Raw genomic sequence first — 15,904 nt, 5'->3', positions numbered from 1 at the left:
CCAACCACACAAGATTTTTTTTTTTCATATTTCAAACAAAGCACATCTGGCATTGTTGTAAGTACCATTGTTTCCGCGGTGGAGAGAGAACTTGGATCATGATCCTGATTGGACATTCTTGATGAGGCCCTCCAAAACTTGAACGAGTCATCTAAACCTGTGTCAAAGAACAATGCTATTAACGTGAAGAATGCAACAAGTCACAGAAGAATTATTTATTATGGGATACCAACCATGAATTAAATAAAGAAATTCTTTCATGTGCACAAGAGTCATTGAAAACCCCAGTTCCAGAACATAGTACCCTAAGCCAGGGCGGGGCAGTGATTGTGCCTTTCTAAAAAGCTGCCAGAAGGTGCCAAGACTCGTGATTCAAGGCCATGCTTTGCATAACAAGGATCTAGGGAGATGTGAACACCCTGAGTAGGTGATTTTAATAAAAGACATTTACTTAGAAGCCTCAAAGCCTATGTCAAAGTCCATTTTCCCTCAATTCCTTCAAGAAGTGAACAGAATATTGAGTTATTAATTCATACTTAAGTAGTTGGGCGTAAAGGAAGTATACATCTGTAATTTAATCTTAATAACATGAAAATATATATTCTTTTATAAAGTATATAAAATTAATGTAGTCATATCACATAGGCAAACACATGAAGAAACACAATTAGATGCTAATATTTGGGGAATTCTGTACTATTCCTGAGCCTTTTTCTTTTAAAGTACGTAATGATGTTAACAATATACAATGCTCAATACTAATTTAAAAGTACAAGCTACTTGTATGACCATGAACCAAAGTCGTTATTTGTATTTGTTACCATCTGCTCCCTAGCAAATCCAAGAATCTACAAAGAGATCCTCATCAAGACAGTGTGCTAAATGAGTAACAATCTAAAAATGAATTTGAAAATTTAATGGGAAAAGGACTCAGGCATAAGGACAGTGAAAAAACAACAACAAACAAAACCCAGACTCTAGGCTGCTGAGGAATGAATATCTCAAAAGGAGTTTCAGATAATGCTGGAGGAAAAAAAAGCTATTATCACTTTAGTGAATAGCATAAATTAGCTTATGAAACATTAGTAAGATGTTAAAAGTGGCTTCCATGAAGAATTCATAGCACAGAATAATGCTTAGGCGATATTTAGAGAAAGAAGGGAATATAGAAATACTGCTTTGATACGAACATAATTACACAGAACAAACAAAAGTACTACAGAGCAAGAAGACTGGAAGGAAATGACTATAACATAACCACTGCAGTCTCTAGAAAGCAGGATTGAAAATGACTGTTTTTCTTGGGTACTTGCATTATTTTTCACTTTAAAAAATCATATTTTAAATCTTTCTGAAAATTTACATTGTGTAAAAATAAAAATATAAACATAATATACTTACTATTCAAGTCATTGCCTTCTGAAGTCCTAGCAAAAAGAGAAAATGACAAATGGAAAATGTAACGTCCTAGGTAACACTGTTTCACCATCTGAGTCAAATGCTCATAGAAGTGGTAGTGATACAGAAGAGCCTGAAGGGCAGGTTTTCCTGTGAGTGACATACCAGAGTCCTCGTCATGGACACAGGGGCCCTGCAACAAGACAGAGGGAGAACAGAAAGACAGACATTTGATTTTAACTCCATTTCTTCAAAAAGATCTACAGCAAGAGACATTTGTTTACAGCGTCACTTCTTCAAAAAGAATCTACGGTGTTCTCATTATTATTACTATCTTTAAGCAGTTGTACAGATGTATCTTGATGTCAGCCCTTTCATCATTCCCTTTGGTCATGTGTAACTCCCCGTCCCTCCTGATTTCCCCCGGCTCCGTTATCACACATGTGTACTGAGTACTATGCCTGCATCTGCCCCCCTTCCTCCTGATGACATCAGGAGGCCCCGGACCCTCCCATTCCTCCCACTGTTCCTGCTGCCTAAACTCTAGCTGTGCTAGAGCTCTGCTGCCAAGGGCTCCTCTGAAGTCATGAGCCTGCTCCAGAGCTCTATCTCTTGAGGGACCTTTCATTTCAGATGCTTCTGTGAAATGATGGCAGTCTTGCGCCACCAGGGCAATAAATGCAGTTTCCCAGCCCCCACACAACAGTAAAACAGTTACCCACAGTAATGTGGTCCAGGTAATTATTTCCAGAAATATTCTGGGCTTGTCAATAATTCAAAAATCAGAAAAGGATTATCAATCTACAGAACAAAACCCGTTTCCCACAGAAGTTGCCACGGCATCAACCCTGGAACAAGAAGAAGCCAAGTGCATGCACACAAGCACCTGCACCTGCCACCAAGAACATGAGAGGATCAGCCACTGCTCTGTGTTATCGCTGCACCTTTCTTCCTATAAATTTTGCAGAGCCACCACTAATTTTGTTAATACCTCACAGTAGAAGTCAGGGAATCAGCATTGTTTTTAGATTTATCATAGTCTCATCATTGGTTTCTGAATATTTCTATTTACAAAAAAAAATGATAATAAAGGAAATGTCTTAAAACATACCACAAGAAAAAGTTAGAAAATGCCACCAGCAAAAAAACGAACTTGAAAAAAAAAAAAAGGTACAGCAAATCTTATTCAAGCATGAGGTGTGACCTCACATGTTCCTCGCACTTCCCATCACCAAGGCAAGAAGGCTGTAGCTACCAGTTATTCTCTTAGAAAGACATAGTACCCACAGTTAAATGTATAATGACATTGACAATATTAGCAATCCCCACTAAGAATACTAACAATATTAATAGTGTCCATAAACATTTCATTCTAAAGATATTATCATTATAATTAAGACTCCTCGATTTAAATGTCTTTTATGGTAATAATGTTGTTACACCAATGTTCAATGCATTTATGCAGCACTGTGAATCTACCCTTCATAAGAACAATTTGGAAGAAAAATAAAATTAGTGAACAACAATGTGTACAGTTGGTTTATTTTCAGACCAAAGTAGGAGAAGCAGGAAAAAGCACAATAGGGTCTCAGGCTCCTGTTTATGAACCAAGGTCTATGTTATAGGCAATGTGATCTTGCATTCTCAAGTCCAAAACGAGGGTCTTGGTCAGGAGGTAACTACACAAGGCTGTCCCCATGAGCAACACCCACAGCCCACTGTGGTCCTCTTAGGCACGACCCAAAGGGCTCAAACCCAAAGGTGCTACTCTTACCATATCTATTTTCACAATATTCCGGGGGTGGGGGGGTTCTTTGTTTTGTTTTTTCCAGTCATGGGGCTTGAACTCAGCACTGTACTTGGGCTTTCTCAGGGCTAGAGCTCTACCACTTGAGCCACAGCACCATTTCCAGCTTTTGCTATGTATGTGGTACCAAGGAATCGAAGCTGGGTCTTCCTGCATGTTACGCAAACAATCTACCACTAGGCCAAACTCCTGGCCCTGTTCCGTCTTTTAAAGAAGCTCTTCCTAAAGGTACAAAACTTGTGAAGCACATGAAACACAAACGCTTAACATCAGGAAAATCATTAACAACCGAGATGAAAGGCTACTGGTGTAGTTCTGAAGCAGAGTACTGGCAGGGTAGGTACACGTGCAGGCATGGTACTAGATTTGATCTCTAGTACCAGAAATCAAAAACCAAAGCAAAGCAAAACACAAAAGTCCAAAATCAAAATCTAGAAACATAAAGTGTATTAGCTTAACTCTGATTACCTGACAAAACACATGACTCACACAATTTTTGAAGTAGTTCAAAAACTACGTTTACAAATAAATTTCAAAATGATGAGAATAATTGTAAAGATTTAATATAAAGATTTCATATTTTTTTCAAAATCCTGTCTATAGTTACTCACTTTACAGTTACAACTACAGTCCTAAATTCACAAAGGCTGAATGACTCTTGGCAAAAAAAAGGAAGCACTATATCTCTGAAGGGAGACTGAGCTTATGAGTATTTATAGATCCTGGAGAGATTTTCCATCTCAGTTATCTTTATTCTGCCTGAGGCATAGTAATTCTTGTAGCACCTGATATGGCAGACACTGCTGCTATGACAGGGGTTACCAAATATGCTTTCTTCTAAAACTCATCTTTTGTTGTTAGTATTTTCAAAGTTGGTAAGAAGTACAAATAAAATATTAGAATTATTTTTTTCATATATTTTATTGTAATTAAAAGAAGGGTTACATTATATTCATCAGATAGAAGGTGCATTACTTCACAAACATTGAAACCCTTTCTCATGTCTTGGTCCCCATTTCCCTTCCCCCCGACCCCTGCCCCTCATCTGGTTTTCCCTCCTTCCCTATCCAATTTCAAATAACCAAATAAGCATATATACAATACATCAGATACCACGGTGAAATACTGTAACAATATGAGATAACCAAGGGACAGCAAAAGAGATGAGAGATAATATAGTACATTGACAACAATTACTCATTATATGGCTTTTGTTTCTATATCCTGGAGCTCCTTTCATTTAGTGTCATACCATATGGCCTTATGTATCTAAAGCCACTTTACTTTTTCTTGTTCTTTTTATTGTAATTAATAAGAAGGGTTACATTATATCCACCAGATAGAAGGTGCTTTACTTCACAAACATTGATACCCTTTCTCATGACATGGTCCCCATTTCCCTCCCCACCTCCCCCCGCTCATCTTGTGTTCCCCCTCTTCCCTATCCAATTTTAAATAACCAATTAAGCACATATAAAATATATCAGATAAGAAGGTAAAATATTGTAACAATATGAGATAACCAAGGGACAGCAAAAGAGATGAGAGATAACATAGTACATTAAGGGCAACAATCACTCATTATATGGCTTTTGAATTCTTATAATTATAAAAATCATCATGAGACCCTACCAACCCAATTGTATTCATCTTTCAATTTATCTTTCAGTTTATCTTTCAATTATCTTTCTAAAAATATATTTTCTTGTTCTTTTTTTCCTAACAAAATAAAGAAACATCAGCTTTAGAAAGCCAAGGTATCAAAACAAATCATAGTAAGAGATATAAAATCTACACATTAGCTATGAGCAAGTTAATATCCCAGAAAACAATACAAAATGTCTACAAGGTAAAAATACACAAGATAAGCAGACAGAGAATATCAATTCAAGAAGCCTAAAATGGGATGCATATGCTTTTGGCAAAGATAAAACCTAGGGTGATGTGTTGGTTAGTTTTTCATTGCTCTGACAAAATACCTGATATAAATCAAATTAAAGGAGGAAAGGTTTATTTGGCCCAGAGACTCAGAGTTTTCAGCCAGATAGCTGGTTCCATTGATAACTGAAGGTAAAAACATCATGGCAGAAGGGCAAGGTAGATAAATATTGCAAATTTTATGACAGGCCAGGGACATGCACAAGACATAAACATATCCCTCAAAGGTATGAGCTTTGTGGCTGAGGTGGCATATGCTTGTAATCACAGCTACTACAGAGGTGATCAAGAAGATGACCATGCAAAACGCTGGTCAGATAGATCTGTTAACCAAAAGGCGTGAATGAGGTGGTAAAAGTCTGAAATCCCAGCTACTTGGAAAGCATAGATAGGAAGATCAAGGCTGATTCCAAAGCAAAAATGGGCCAGGGCATGATCAAGTGGTGGAGTCTGCCAACCCTTACAAACATGGTCTCTGGGGGCCACTGACAATCCAAACCGTACACACAGAAAAAGAAAGTCTTTCTTAAAAATAAGCCACAGCCAAAAGAACACGTAAGACTCCGAACCAAGGAGGTTCCCAAGTGTGGAGCATGAGAAATGAAAGAAATGCGTGGTCATAATGTTCTGGAACATGGTGGCTACAGGGGAGAGGTCGATGGGGAGATCGGCTATAAATTTAGAAAGAAGAAAAGAATCCAACTCCGATCAGCAGCACTGATTCACAAAGACAGTGGGTCAGGAATGGGAAGAAGGATTTACCTCATCCTACAGTGGGAAATCGTCACACCATCAACACAGCACAACTTCAACAAGGCACTATTAACCAAGCAAGAACCCATGAGCCACAGGCAAGACAGCCACTTTTTGAGAATGTCTAGGAGGAAACAGGGTCTTAATGCAAGAGCAGGGATGTTTTGAGCTTAGAAAAACTTGAGCTCTGGGATGGACTCTGATAGAAGAAAAACTAAATAGGAATTCCAAAGGAGTCACCCAATCAATTTTTTCGAATTATGTATATCCACATATATACAATGCACAGGTATGTATACACATAGTATGTCCATACACATAAATACCAAGGCATTTTTCTCTCCAAATACTAGACAGGCCCAGCCTTGGGAGTGGAGAGAAGGAAATGTACCCCCCGGTTGTGACGCCATAGGCAGTGACTGGTTCCCAATGTTCAAGATCAACCTATGGAAAAGCCAGGGGAGAATGAACACATCACCACCCACTGAAGAGCAAAAAGTGAAAAATTAACCCATAGAAGACCAACAGAAAGACCAGTGAGAAAGAAAAGGAGAAGAACCAGGTAAGAACATTTTAGCTTCTGCTTCCTCATTGTCTAAAAGAAGCCAAGAACATCAGCTAATACAAGGGTCACCACTGGAGAATCTCAGACAGCAGCACAGCCATGTGGCTAGGTAAGTGAACATTTTTGCACTGAAGCACTGAAGGAATGAACATACTGCAAACTTACTATTCCATACATAAGGGTCTCCTAAAGAACTCACATCAGAGATTTAAACTTGTCCCGGGGAGAGAAAAGCCATCTTAGCTTCTTGTCACTATTGGCATATATAACTTGAAAAAAAAAATAATTCTTTCTAAAAAAATATTCAAGCCACTAGTAAACTGAGAATATTTTTGACTTCCCCAAAGAAATTCAAATGAACTGTATATATTTTATATAATCATTATTTATTTTTTATGTGGTTAGTTTTAACTAAGCAGTAAAAGGAATCCCAATTCTCCACATACCAAAGCTTCCTAGAAGCAATGGCACATTATCAATGGAGCTTTGCTCACAGCAACGGAGCCAAGCCAGGCATGTGCACAAAAGATGGGCAGATTCTAGCTCTCTGCAGACCACTAATGGTACATGGCCCAGAACCAAAGAAGCCCTTCATGCATGCAGCAGGTTCTGTTCCACAGATCTATCTGCAACTGATAGGGCTGTGGGCTGGCCTAGTGTAGAAATCAGAACAATCTGATGTTCCATCTCTAGAGTGTTCTGTCCCAGCCTTGCCCACAGGTAAGAAATGGGGATGCCAGATTGTCTCCTGAATTGCCAGGGAGCTAAGGGGGGCAGTATTCCAAGAAAGCTCTCCAGATCACTAGGTGCTGATCAGAAATATATGTGCACAGAACAGTGATTTGTTATGTCATACAGAACTCCAATTAACTGAGAACACTGCTATCAAGGACAAGCTAGAACACTGACTTTAAAATACATATTTTAGTCCTAGGGTGAATCTATGCTATATTCATTGGTTATAATTGAACAGAAACTAGAAGCAAAGCAAGAGGTACATCTGTAAAGAACATACAATGCTTTCAAGAAGAAGCAAGATTTATCCTGAAAATAAACAAAAAGTAGTATAATAGCACAATCATAAATATTTTAGAAATCTTCCATAACTACATATAAATTAAATGAGGATCATTATAGAAGCATACATTTTTAAAGTGCTAAGATTATAAACAGTAAGGATTTAGAAACAATTTCAGATGAATACAACTAAATAAATATGACAACTCTATGAAGTATGTATTCCTGAACTAGATTCTAGATATGATTGCTGTTGTCTATAAAAAAAGGTAGCAGAACAGCTGGAAAAACTTTAGTAATTTTCTAATTCTGATCATTACAATTGTGATCACATAAGAAAATATCCTGGTTTGAAGGACATTCATATTCGAGCTTTAGGGAACAGAAAACATGTCTAGGATTCTCCAGTAGCTCAGAGAGAAAATGTCACACTGACAAAATTAAATATGATAAACCAACATTTAGGAAATCTGGGTGAAGAACACATGAAAACTGTACTTTTCTAAAGCTTTTTTTTGTAAATGTTTATTTATTCCAAAACATACATATGACAATGCAATTTCTATCACAAGTGTGAAAAGAAAAGCAAGAACAAGTATATTCATATCAGCAACTAATAATGTTCAATTATTTAAGTAATGGTTGTCTTTATATTTAAAAATGTGACATCACTTTTGAAAGTTATTATTCTCTCCTGCTCTGGATGACAAGGAGCCATCAGACCCAAGGTAGAAATGATGTCTATATTCTGTTGAGGCTTGCCAGTATCCACACGCAATGAACACATTCATAAAGAAGTTGTATACCACAGACTATGGATAAATGTGGACCATAAACGAAATGAGAGGCCTACAACACATAATTTTTTTTTTTTTTTTTTTTTTTTTTGCCAGTCCTGGGCTTGAGCTCAGGGCCTGAGCACTGTCCTTGGACTTTCTCAAGGTTAGAGCTCTACCACTTGAGCCTTAGCACCACTTCCGGCTTTTTTTTTTTTTTTTTGCTATATATGTGGTACCGAGGAATCAAACCCGGGTCTTCATGCATGCTAGGCAAGCACTCTACCACTAGGCCAAACTCCCACCCCTACAACACATAATTTAACATAAGAAACGCACTTCAGCAAAATGTATGGCTGCCGTTCTGGTTGGATTTTGTGGCTGTGGAAAGATCTCAGTCAACAACCAGAAAGAAGTCTTCCTCACTGGGACCTCACTCCCATTAGTGACAAAAATGCCAGGCCCTTTGTTTTCTCATTTAAAACATAGATGGCCAAGGAGGTGCCTCTGAAGACTCTTTCAACTCTGAGGGTAGAGGAGTATCTAGAAGAACATCTACTATATATACCATGTTAACCTGTTTTTCATATTAACTATTTTAAATTATTTTTAACAGTACAGAGGAAAAACTTAAAGATGATCAAGCATAAGAAAATGTTTACAATGAAGAGATCTTTGCTGCCTTACATACAGTTTCATCAGTAGTGAAACACAATCTTCCTCAATATCCACAGAAGATGAACAGTTATTCCCATGGACACAACACTCCACAGATGTCAAAGTCCCGTATGAAATAATACACAGTGTTTTTGCATATCACCTAGAAACATTCTACAACATAATTTTAATCTTTATTCATCATTCCCAATATAATTCAATCCCTGTTTGCTTAAATTCAAAGATGTAGAACCTGGATACAGAGGTATGACTAAACACACCTGCTGAAAGCTTATCACTAATTAATCTCAAATATATTAGGTTGATAACTGTCTCACCCACCTGCCAAGTATATTCCTTCATAACTTCTGAAGCCATCGGAATTAGAAGGAGATTCTGAAAAATGAATGCAGCCTGAAAATAAAAACAAAAGTCAATACTGCCATCTTGTTGTCATCCCTGAAATAACCAACATATTGTAATCTAATAACTGAAGATGCATCTCTGGTCAATTCTATGGACTGAAAGGTCTACACCTAAATTGCTTACATTTCTTGTAACATGATGACTGTTACATGACTACCTAATAATGTACTATTTCATAGAAAATATAATTTTCTCTTTTTAAGAATTTGGTTTTATACAAAACCTATTCTGGTACCATTTAAGAAATATACCTCCAGGGGGGCCGGGAGTTTGGCCTAGTGGTAGAGTGCTTGCCTAGCATGCACGAAGAACCGGGTTCGATTCCTCAGTACCCCACATACATATCAAAAAGCCAGAAGTGGTGCTGAGGCTCAAGTGGTAGAGTGCTAGCCTTGAGAAAGTCCAAGGACAGTGCTCAAGCCCTGAGCTCAAGCCCAGAACTGGCAAAAAAAAAAAAAAGAAATATACCTCCAGCTGGATACTTGGGGCTCATATCTATAATCTTAGCCTCTTAGGAGGGTGAGATATAAGTATCCCAGTTCAAAGTCAGTCTGAGCAGGAAGTCCATGAGATTCTTATCTCTGATTAAACACTAAAGAGCCGAAAGTGGTGCTGCAACTCAAGTGGTAGGACACCAGCCTTGAGTAGAAAAGGCTAAGGGGCAGTGACCAAGCTCTGAGTTCAAATACAAATACCAACATAAATTCTTTTTAAAAGAGAAAGAGAAAGGAATGTACTTCTAAAGTAGTTGCACTACTGTTTTCTTCATAACGCTCTAAGAATTATATAACTATTGTTTTTAAAGCAGTTATATGACTTATTACTTTGACAGAAGTAGCAATAAAAAATCACAAATTAGGGCTTAGTTATCCTCTCATATTGTATGAACTATATGACAAAAAATGTAATTTTGAAAACATAGATGTATTAAAATTTTATAAACCATTAGTAACATACTCACCTAATAAAATCATTTTCTAGCCAGGTACCACGGACATACCTATACCCTAGATAGTCAAGAGGCTAAGATTTAAAGAGCTCATCAGTTTAGAGCCAGCCTTGAGAAGACAAATCCTTGCAAACTTGATCTCCACACAACTAGCGAAAAGCTCTAACTGGTTGAGTCACAAATGTGAGTAGAAGAGCCAAGTAAGAGCATGAAGCTCTGAGTTCAAGCCAAAGCCCAGGCAAAAAAAAACTAAGCAATTGTTTCCATATTAAATAAGCAGAATCAGATTTTTCAATTACCTTCATAAAGGACTACAACTGTACTATCCAGGACCTTTTTTCATTCTCTGTCATTTCATTTTTTCACAGTCAGAACACAACAGTTAGTCTACCACACTAAACATGCGTTACACAGATATTCAGGCCCTGTTGCAATGGATTTCTATGGTTTTGAGGTGCCTGAAAGGCATACATACCTCCCGGCGTACCATACTGCATTCCAGCTGGTCCAGAAGAATGCTCAGCACAGTCCCCCAGAGCCCACCGGAAATGTTCTGACAACTGCTGGCCAAAGCCACACAGCCGGCTTCAAGAGTGGTCAGTGCTGACCCCAATCCCAGTGAGGTGAATCTCACCTGCCACAGTAAAGCAAGGGTGTCAAATGCGCGAATCCATCTCCTAAGGTGAACTGAAGTATGAAGGACTCGCTGTATAAGTATGACATTTCCTTTAGAAACCCCAAGATAAATGGTGCACAGAAAACATGGTGTCCTCTAAGTTTATAAATACCGTTTCTATGACTAAAGTACACAATAATATAGAAAAAAAATGAGAATAAACCAGTGTTACATGAGGTTAAAAACAGGTAGTTAGGGGCCGGGAGTTTGACCTAGTGGTAGAGTGCTTGCTTAGCATGCACAAAGACCGGGGTTCGATTCCTTGGTACCACATACATAAAAAAAAAGCCAGAAGAGGTGCTGAGGCTCAAGTGGTAGAGCTCTAGCCTTGAGAAAGTTCAAGGACATTGCTCAGGCCCTGAGCTCAAGCCCAGGATAGGCAAAAAAAAAAAAAAAGGTAGTTACAAATAAGAAGCATAGAAATGACAGCTTCTGGGCCTTTTTCAAAGAACATAGGTATTTACGCAAATTTTAAGAACACAATTTCTATTTATCCCTCAAGCATAACAGGGATACCTGCTATTTTTTCTACCTTTCTTAAGTTCTTAATGTTCCCCCCCATAAGTGGTTTTAACTTTTTGCAAACTTTTTCATAGCTTTTATTCTTTTCCCCAAAATTAGTTTTTTTTTTGTATTTTTTTTTGCCAGTCCTGGGCTTGACCTCAGGGCCTGAGCACTGTCCTTGGATTTTCTCAAGGCTAGAGCTCTACCACTTGAGGCTCAGCACCATTTCTGGCTTTTTTCTATGTATGTGGTACTAAGGAATCGAACCCGGGTCTTCGTGCATGCTAGGCAAGCACTCTACCACTAGGCCAAACTCCCGGCCCTCTCCAAAATTATTTTTAAAAAAAGTTTTTCAAGTAAGGCTGAATATGACTGCTATTCAAATGACATATTTTTTGGTGAATTTATGAATTCTGATTTAAAATATACTTTTGAAGACAGCTACCAGGTAAAAATAATACAGTGATAACATGGCCAAGAAGGAAATATAAGTATGCAAGTACAATATACAAACTACCTTAAAAATGGAACCTCTGGGGCTGGGAGCATAGCCTAATGGTAGAGTGCTTGCCTAGCATGCAAGAAGTCCTGGGTTTGATTCCTCAGTACCATATACACAGGAAATAGCTGGAAGTAGTGCTGTGGCTCAAGTGGTAGAGCACTAGCCTTGAGCAAAAGAAGCTCAGGGACAATGCCCAGGCTCTGAGTTCAAGCCCCAGGACTAGCAGTAATTTTTTAAAAAATTAAACAGAAAAAAAAAAATGGAACCTCTGAAGCCAGGCACAGTGGCTCACACCTGTAGTCCTAGCTACTCAGGAGACTGAGATCTGAGGATCAAGGTTCCAAAGCCAGCCCGGGTACAAAAGGACCTTAGACTCTTATCTCCAATAACCTCTAGAAAATGAGAAGGGGGGCTGGCTTGGCTAGAGGGTAGGGTTGTAGCCTTGAGCTGAAGAGCTCAGGGACAATGCCCAGAACCAGGAGTAGGGCAGTGGCCTTGAGTTAAAGAACTCAGGGACAGTACCCAGGCCAAGTTCAAGCTCCATAACAAAAAAAAAGATCAAAATTTCTATAAATTTTGTTCTATAAATTTAATTTGTAGAAATAAATAATAGGACTTAAGCATTTCTTGTTCAAAATCCATGGACAAATAAAAATTACGAAGTCGAGTAACATTTCATATTATCATAGTACTCTTCCATTAAAGGGCACCTAAATGTCACTAGGCTTTTGAACATAATTTCCAGCATGCAAACTATTTAAAGATGACTGGACTTTTCCAATAAATTTCCATTGGTAGACCCAGTGACACATCCTGCTATCTTTTTCTCTTACATTTTTAATCAGTAAATCTAAATGAATTTAATTTTAAAGGCCACTGATTTGTAACTTCCCAAAACTATGTTGAAGCTTGAATTCCTCAGTGTAAGTGTTAGGAGATAGGGCTTTCAGGGGATGATAAGATGACATTCACAGGGGGGCTTGGGAAAAAGGAAATCCCATTCTGTGTTCAGGCGGAGGAGACTAGGCAAGACCAACAGAATCAATATAGGCAGCAGCAGAAACATTCTTTTCCCCTGCTTATTATCTAATCTTTTGTCCTCTGCTTCACGTCTAAGTGGCTTCTTGGAGAGTGGTCACAACATGAACCCCAAAGTGCCCAGTTGCATCTACAAGGAAGTTCCAACACCCACTGAATCTGACCACAAAGGGCAGGCACCTACTGGAGACACATAGAGGGCACATGTCCCCTGCAGCACTGAGGTGACCACAGCACACGTCTCAGCATGCTCTGGGCCCTCAGCCATCTTTGGCTGAGCGCTGCTCTCCCTGAACCCCGCTCCTCAGGCATATCTTTCTTTTTACATTCTCAAAAGCCCTGAGGTAAGAAGCTTTGCTCTACCATGAGCTTCTCACCAGAGTCTGGAGAGCAAAGGACCAATCTACCCTTGGATAACATAAGCAAATCTGTGCTACTCAAGGAAAGGAACAAAGACCCCATAAGTGACTGCAGATCTTCAAGGCTGGTGCCACTCTCATCAGAGAAGTGGGAATCAAGAAGGGGCAGGGGATGGAGAAGTGTTTACTACTGGTTCCAAATGGCAGTCCTGCTTTTCTACTCCTGCTTTTCAGTGGGCTAGGATGACCTTGCTCAGTGGTTTAGGACCATTGTAATCACCTTGAAAACAATGGTAGTAGGTCCGGAAGGGGGTTAAAGGCTGTCCACAAAACTGCGGGGAACTGGGGGCTGAAGTGATCTTAAACACTAAGAAACAATAGAATTCACCTTGACAGCTTTGGGCTGGCTTGGAATGACAATTTCTTTGTTCTTTCTTATTTCTCCTTTATGGACTACGAATATTTATCTTAGGCAGTTCTACATCATAGCTAGAGGTACCTAAGTTATGTAACTTCATAAATTCATATACGGAGAGGACTATTTTCTCCTCAGACAGAAATACATCTAAAGTCTAATCTGCAGTTGAGTTCAGCGATATTTAGGTAGAACTCTGTGTTTTAGAACAAAGAGTTAATGTTGCCTTGAGTTAAGATGCTAGGATATATAGAAGAAGAATGAATGTTTTATGGGAAATAAGGGTATGAAAGTTTCAGTGAGGTAGGTTTGCCCCAAAACTCCAAAATGATGAGAAAATAAGTTTCTCTCAGTTAAATTTTTATTAAGTCTATAGTATTATATTATAGCATCCTGAGTTAAGACAGGAACTAAATGAAATGTAAACTAGAGTCACTACAATAATACCATAACATGAAGATGCAGAAGCATATATTTTTTGTTTCATTGTTTTTTAAAATCTCAATACAATAAACTTGGACCTCTTTTATACTGACCTCTGGGTCCCGATCAACCCATAATGGAATTAGCCAGGCCAGCCCTTGCTGAATGGGAGAAGGTCCTTCACTGTGAGTACCCAAAGGTAAAAACCAAAGTGGCATCCATTCCTAGAGTGGAAAAAAAAAAAAAAAAAAAAAAAGGAAGGGGAAAAGGGGAACAAATCACTTTAGGAAAGCTTACTGACTTTCAACCAATGGTGAATTTTTAAAGATCAAAATAAAGGTAAATTGTACTTAAGACTTGGTTTCATTCAATCCATTATTTGGCTAAAACAAGGCAAATAAAAATCTCAGCTTTAGGGATAGGAACGTTGCCTAGTAGTAGAGTGCTTGCCTAGCATTCACAATGCCCTGGGTTGGGTTCCTCGGTGTCATACGCAGAAAAAGCCAGAGGTGGTGGTGTAGTTCAAATAGTAGAGCAGTAGCCTTGAGAAAGCTCAAGGACAGAGCCCAGGCCCTGAGTTCAAGTCCCAGAACCAGGAAAAAAAAAAAAAAAAAACACGCACACACACCTCAGCTTCTCCTAAAAAGTTAAGCCTACCTATTTTCCCATCAAAACTATTTTTCTCATGATTTATCGAAACCATAATGTTCAAGTGAATGCAGATTTCAACCAAAAGAGTTTCAAATAAAATTTGAATTGGATAGCATACAATTTTTAAGAAATGCTTAACCAAGAATAGCTTTTGTCACCTAAAAAGAAAAGTCAAAAGAAAAAAGGAACATTTCCATGTAGCAAGCATGCAGGTGGAAATGTGTTAGACATAGCACATCCCTTTTCAAGTAATGGTTCCAGTGACGGGCGGCATCTAACGTCCTCACCGAGCCTGGAGCCTGGGCCATCATCTCATGGGACAGGTGGAGCAAGCAAAGAATGGTGCTCTTTGTGACTCCTTTCCCCATGAAGGACATAGCATTTCCTCCACGCTCCACATAAAAAGAAGTAATGACCTGGAACACAAATATAAGTAAGTTCAGTCAAGTAAGAGTGGCTAACGCCTGTCATCCTAGCTACTCAGGAGGGTGAAAGCAGAGGATCATAGTTCCAAGCCAGCCCAGGCAGGAAAGTGCAAGATACTCTTATCTCCAATTAACAATCAGAAAACCACAAGTGGCATTGTGACTCAAAGAGGTAGAGCACTAGTCCTGGTGTTTATATATGAACAACTGCATGTGGATTTATTTCTGAGGATGCATAAGGTAACTCTATTCCCACTGACTTATCAAATCATAGTTTGACAACAGATATAAAAGTTCAATCAGACAGGATCACTTTTGTTCCTATTTAATTTAAAAGGAATGCTAACTACTTTTTGAAGGAAAAACTGTTGTAAGGCAAATGGATGGCAACGATTTCTTCTCTGCATTAGCACAACTTATAATGTGTCAGTTCACCCACAAAAGATCTCAATGCTTTTTCTTCATCATATACTCTGTCCATATGGGCCATTTTACTTCAGTCTAATATTTGCTTCTATTTTATTTTCTTTTTTGTTAATTCGCATATCATGTAGACCACATATAGTAAGACACACATTAATAAAAGAGCTTTATAGGCAGATGATTTAGCCATTTTGACCTGAGA

The 15,904-nt window shown here is 38.5% G+C and overlaps 1 protein-coding gene across 1 annotated transcript in view; it reads right to left on the bottom strand.

The window, feature by feature from the left end:
- Rttn (rotatin) overlaps positions 1-15,904 on the bottom strand; it is a 104,114-nt gene that overhangs the window by 40,514 nt on the left and 47,696 nt on the right. Inside the window, exons 29-34 of the mRNA XM_090352970.1 lie at positions 15,142-15,270; positions 14,317-14,427; positions 10,762-10,920; positions 9,254-9,325; positions 1,402-1,591; positions 66-157 (exon numbers count right to left, since the gene is read on the bottom strand). Coding sequence (XP_090209096.1) covers positions 66-157; positions 1,402-1,591; positions 9,254-9,325; positions 10,762-10,920; positions 14,317-14,427; positions 15,142-15,270 — 753 coding nt within the window. The remainder of the gene's footprint in view (positions 1-65; positions 158-1,401; positions 1,592-9,253; positions 9,326-10,761; positions 10,921-14,316; positions 14,428-15,141; positions 15,271-15,904) is intronic.

This window comes from Megascapheus bottae, chromosome 19 (assembly GCF_031878675.1).
Source record: "Megascapheus bottae isolate mThoBot1 chromosome 19, mThoBot2.hap1, whole genome shotgun sequence".
NCBI lineage: Eukaryota > Metazoa > Chordata > Mammalia > Rodentia > Geomyidae > Megascapheus > Megascapheus bottae.
This window is presented reverse-complemented; position numbering and strand designations above follow the sequence as displayed.